Here is a 5543-nt window from a genome sequence, read left to right as displayed (position 1 = left end):
AATCCCTGCCCGAACCCAAGCCCGATAAATGAGCATCACCAACATCCGAAAGGGAAGCATCGACAACAGGGACATTAATATCCAAACTACCCCGGTCAATTGCGATCCATAAAGCCCACTCGAAGACCCTAAAGAAGTTTGGTGCCTAGAGAGTCGAGAGCTTCTTGAATCGAGCTTCTTGATCCATGAAGCCAACTCGAAGACCTAAAGAAATTTTGTGCACTCCTTACCGGGGTCTGGGGAGAACCGACATGTTAGAAGTAGCCACCATCTCAATCTAAATGCCGTCATCGTGGATTTGATCAAGGGAATTCAAATCTGAAACCTCTTCAACCCACACGGCTCGTTAGCCGAACCCACCTTAACAGCTTCCAGAAAACCAAGAATATGATCCACAAGCAACAAAACCAAGAATACGATCCACATTCGTTTTCATCGAACACACCAAACGAACCAAGTTGCTTTAATCCAACCAAAGTGTTGGCCACATCCCTCGCCACATCAAGTAAACGAACCCAAAAATAGATCATAGTAGATCATAGATAATGTAAATTTTATTTTAGTATTTAAAATTGAAATGTGCACAAATTATGAATGGATAATTAAGCAACTAATACATTGCTTATGTTGCATAATTGCATGGTATAATTTCTGATGAAAAATTGGAGGCTTTATGTATCGTTCTATTAAACATGTGTAGTAAAAAATTACAAACACTAAACGAAAACAACTGGAAAAAATAGATCAAGCTGTCACTGCTTCTTCTTTTCCAGCCGCAAGTTGGTTCTGAATGTGTTGAGGTACCACATCAAATTTGGCTAGTTGCATCGTGTACGATGCTCGACCTTTCGTCATTCCTCTTAGCGTACTCACGTATTGGAACATCTCTGCTAGCGGAACTAGCGAGTCCACTACCTGCAGTGCAATGAAACATAAATATGCCGCTAACCTAGTTCGATATAAACGTTGCTTTATGTTACGTAACAGAAGTAAAAGAAACATACCTTTAGACCACCAGGTTTGTCACCAAAGCTATTAATCTGTCCTCTCCTGGAATTAAGATCACCAATAACATCACCTAAATGTTCTTCAGGTGTCACAACTTCAACTCTCATAATCGGTTCCAAAATTTTAGGAGCCGCTTTCCTAACACCTTCACGAAAAGCTCCTCTAGCTGCCAGCTGGAACGCTAATACACTAGAGTCAACATCATGGTAGTTCCCATCCGTTAATACTGCACGAACGTCAACAACAGGAAACCCAGCGAGTACTCCATTAGTCATCGACTCTTCTAGCCCTTTTATTACACCAGGGATGTATTCTCGTGGGACCGCACCTCCTTTAATCTCGCTCTTGAACTCGTACCCACTGCCTGCCTCTAATGGCTCGAACCGAACGGTTATATCGGCAAACTGACCTTGTCCACCTGACTGCTTTTTGTGAGTGTATTTCACTTCGGCTACACGTGAAATGCTTTCACGGTAGTTCACTTGTGGTGCACCTACATTTGCTTCCACCTGAAAATTTTTAAGCAACAAGTTGTAATGAATGTTTAAACATATTCCAACTGTTTTAGTCGTTATATATTGTCATATTAAATTAAATTAAATTCTATTGATCTTCTTTTATGTGCATATATAGCACACAAAAAGTATTAGACGGGATTAGTAACATAACGAAATATTTTTAAGAGTAAATTATATGAAATTACACCAAACGTCCTTATCTTTTGAAAATTATGGCGGTCGTCCCTGTGGTTTTAATGAAATTAAACCACGCGTCCTTATATTTCAAAACTTACACTGATCGTCCCTGACATGAATAAAACTGTACATTGATGGTCCCTAACATGAATAAAAGTGTAGGTGGATGGTCCCTGACTCTTTCAAAGTATGCATTAATAGGAGGGACCAGCAATGATCTTCTTAAGATCGATCTGTCTTAAAGTGGTCAAGGAATCCACATACATTTTTAGGTAAGTGAGGGACGATCAGTGTAATTTTTAAAAGATAAGGACGATTGACGTAATTTAATGAAAATTATTGGGACTGTTGGTGTAATCATGAAAAATAAAAGGATGGTTGGTGTAAATTTAATGTAAATCAAAAGGACAATTGGTATGGTTTACTCTAATGTTAATTACACAATAATGAAGAAAACAAACCTTGAATTCCCTCTTGAGCCTATCGACAATAATCTCGAGATGCAATTCTCCCATCCCTTCGATTACCGTTTGGTTGATTTCTTCATCGCGTGAGAAGTGAAAAGAAGGATCTTCTCGTGCAAGCTTGATTAAACCGTTAGCCATCTTATCAACATCCGCTTTGGTCTTGGGTTCAATAGCAACTTTAATGACGGGATCAGGGAAGTCCATTCTTTCAAGAACAATCGGCTTATCAGGATCACATAACGTTTCACCCGTAATCGTATCTTTCAACCCCGCAAGAGCCACAATATCGCCAGTTAACGCTACCGTAACATCTTCTCTTGCATTCGCGTGCATTTCAAGTAATCTCCCAATTCTTTCTTTCTTCCCTTTGTTTGCGTTAACAACATAAGATCCAGCTGCTAGCTTCCCTGCATATATTCTAACGAATGTAAGCGACCCGACAAACGGGTCGTTCATGATCTTGAAAGCTAACCCGGCAAACGGTTCGTCATCACTTGCGACCCGGGAAATTTCAATTTCTGGATCATCCGGGTCGGTACCGATCATAGGTGGCACATCAAGTGGCGACGGTAAATAGTCAACAACGGCATCAAGCAACGGTTGAACCCCTTTGTTCTTAAAAGCTGACCCACATAAAACCGGTACAAAATTACCACCTAAGGTACCCTTTCTAATTAACTTCTTAACGGTTTCTTCATCGGGCTCAACCCCTTCAAGATACCCTTCCATAACCTCATCATCTAATTCAACAATCATTTCGATCATCGTTGCTCGATATTCTTCAGATAAATCTTGAAGATCGGAAGGTATATCTTCATACGAAAACTTAGCACCCAATTCTTCCCCACCCCAAACTATAGCCTTCATCCTAACAAGATCTATAACCCCTTTAAACGTATCTTCCGCACCAATCGGTAGTTGTAACACAAGTGGCTTAGCACCCAAATTTGAAATTATCATATCACGCGTTCTAAAAAAGTTTGCACCGAGCCGGTCCATTTTATTCACAAAACAGATCCTCGGTACACCATATTTATCAGCTTGTCTCCAAACCGTCTCGGACTGGGGTTCGACCCCAGCAACACTATCAAACAAACAAATGGCACCATCGAGAACCCGTAGGGCCCGTTCTACCTCAAGCGTGAAGTCTACGTGGCCAGGTGTATCGATAATGTTGATACGGTGATTGTTCCAAAATGTGGTGGTTGCAGCTGAAGTTATGGTGATTCCTCGTTCTTGTTCTTGTTCCATCCAATCCATTGTTGCTGTACCCTCATGTACCTCACCGATTTTGTAACTTCTGCCAGTGTAGTAAAGTACTCGTTCGGTTGTGGTTGTTTTTCCTGCATCTATGTGAGCCATAATTCCGATGTTGCGGTAATCCTTCAATGGAACCGTACGCTTTCCATCTACTCAATACAAGAATCAACAAAATAGGAGCATTTAGTCCTTAACTTTTACATTCAGAATCTTGTTAACAATTTCATTAAAGTCATTCAGAATCAAAATTCCCACTTATATATGGTCAATTTACTACTGATTGCATTCAACTTCACACATGTTCTTGTTGCTCATGGCACTATATGCTGACGTGGCATCATATATTGCTGCCACGTCCTCAAAAATCACGTTACCTGATAAGAGCTCACTAGATACATCAAATAAAACTTTTGGAAGTTTATTACATACAAAATGTCAAAAATACGTTAATTCACTACATAGGATAGCAAAAGGTGCAAGTTGAATACATTATAACACAATTTGCCCTTTTTATTTCTAATTCATGAGGCAACAAGATAAATAGAGACCCTAAAATAGATAATTGTAAGTAAAATTAACCTAATTAAGTTATCATATCAACGAAATCAATTGTGCTGTATTAAATTTAACAACTATAATACCTTCGGAACCAGCAGCCATGGCGAAAACCGAAAGGTTTTTCTTTTGGAAACGCAAAATTGATTTGGTTGGATTGAACCGTTGTGTTCCAAAGAATGATGATGTAAGATTACGCTGTTGTTGGCGACGGAGGGAGGTGGCCGGAGAAAGAAAGAGGCGACGGATAGGTGGTCTGGTAGAGGAAGCACCATTGTTACCGGAGAAATTACAAATTGAAGCTGCGGCGGCGTTTGATGACAGAGCAACAGCTTCTGCCGCCATTATAATTTATCAGAAAAGAATCTCCGCCACTGGAAGATTATGGAAGGGGATAAGTTTGAAGTGGTAATATAAGAAGGGGGATTGTGTTTTGGATAGAAACTAAAATGGATATATTTTTTGTGGTAGGAAAATATTGTATGATAAATTTGATAAGTTTACATTTATTTATTTATTTATTTATTTATTTATATATATGGTCAACGGTACCCAATAATATATCGCCACCTCATCAAAATTGCTACAGTATAACAGTAGCTACAGTATAACAGTAACATGCAGGGGTATTTTTGTCTTTTCACACCCCATAAACTGCAAAAAAAAAAAATTGAAACAAATAATAAGCACTCAGATATGAAAAAATCTGGCAACAGACCGCCTTCACCAGCAACATCCTGCAACAATCTATGCCGGCAACCACCACAACTACTCAGATCTGAAAAAACTAAACCTCATAAAAAATGAACATGCTTATTATTAACATAAAAATGAGACATGAACATAAAAAACAAGATCTAAAAAATCAGATTTATAAAAAAAAATAATCTGAAAATAAAGATTAAAACTTCTGATCTAAGAGCTTACACTCAGATTATACCGACCTACAGAAAATACATGTAAAACGAAACGATAAAAAAAATTAAAGTTAGGAGACTATGAAAGTCATAAATAAATAGATACGGAGTATGGAAAAAATATTTGAACATACGACACTTTGATCGGAAAAAAGGTAGCGACGATTGATCGGAAAAACAAAAGGTAGCGGTGGTTGATGGTGAAAGAAAGTGAGTGGTTGTTGAAGAGAGCGATTTTGAGAGGTAAAGAGGAGAGAATTCGTTCGAGGAGTTCGATCGATAGTTTGCGCCATAATTTCGAGTCCATTTCCAGCGCCGGAGATGCTCCGATGATAGCGAGTTTCATTGACGGTGTAGAGAGAAATGGAAGACGGATGAGAAAGGGTGTTTGGGAGAGAGAATGATGGTTTGTGAAATGAGAGAAAACTAGTGAAATGACCCGTGAAACCACGGGTTTGTTTAAACGAAACAGTTTAATGATAGGTATTAAGTGAACGTAAATGCTAAAGTTATTTAGTTTAATGACCCGTGAAACCACATAGTCCGACTAAGAAACTCGTCAGCTGAACATTTCATCAAACACCTAAAATACATATTTAACAATCCACATCCAATCATAAGAGATAATATTGATTGTCATT

General features: G+C 38.7%; 1 protein-coding gene across 1 annotated transcript; it reads right to left on the bottom strand.

Annotated features, from left to right (window-relative positions):
* Nucleotides 1-595: 595 nt before the first annotated feature.
* Nucleotides 596-4382, bottom strand: LOC139843753 (elongation factor G, chloroplastic-like). Its single transcript, XM_071833900.1, has 4 exons — nt 4072-4382; nt 2165-3579; nt 1005-1517; nt 596-915 (listed from the first exon to the last, which is right to left on the bottom strand). Exons 1-4 carry the CDS (start codon nt 4328-4330, stop codon nt 745-747), a joined length of 2358 nt encoding a protein of 785 aa, XP_071690001.1. The 5' UTR covers nt 4331-4382; the 3' UTR covers nt 596-744.
* Nucleotides 4383-5543: the final 1161 nt, after the last annotated feature.

The sequence above is a fragment of the Rutidosis leptorrhynchoides genome, chromosome 4, assembly GCF_046630445.1.
Source record: "Rutidosis leptorrhynchoides isolate AG116_Rl617_1_P2 chromosome 4, CSIRO_AGI_Rlap_v1, whole genome shotgun sequence".
Lineage (NCBI taxonomy): Eukaryota > Viridiplantae > Streptophyta > Magnoliopsida > Asterales > Asteraceae > Rutidosis > Rutidosis leptorrhynchoides.
The sequence above is the reverse complement of the archived record's forward strand: the minus strand, read 5'-3'. Positions and strand labels throughout refer to the sequence as shown.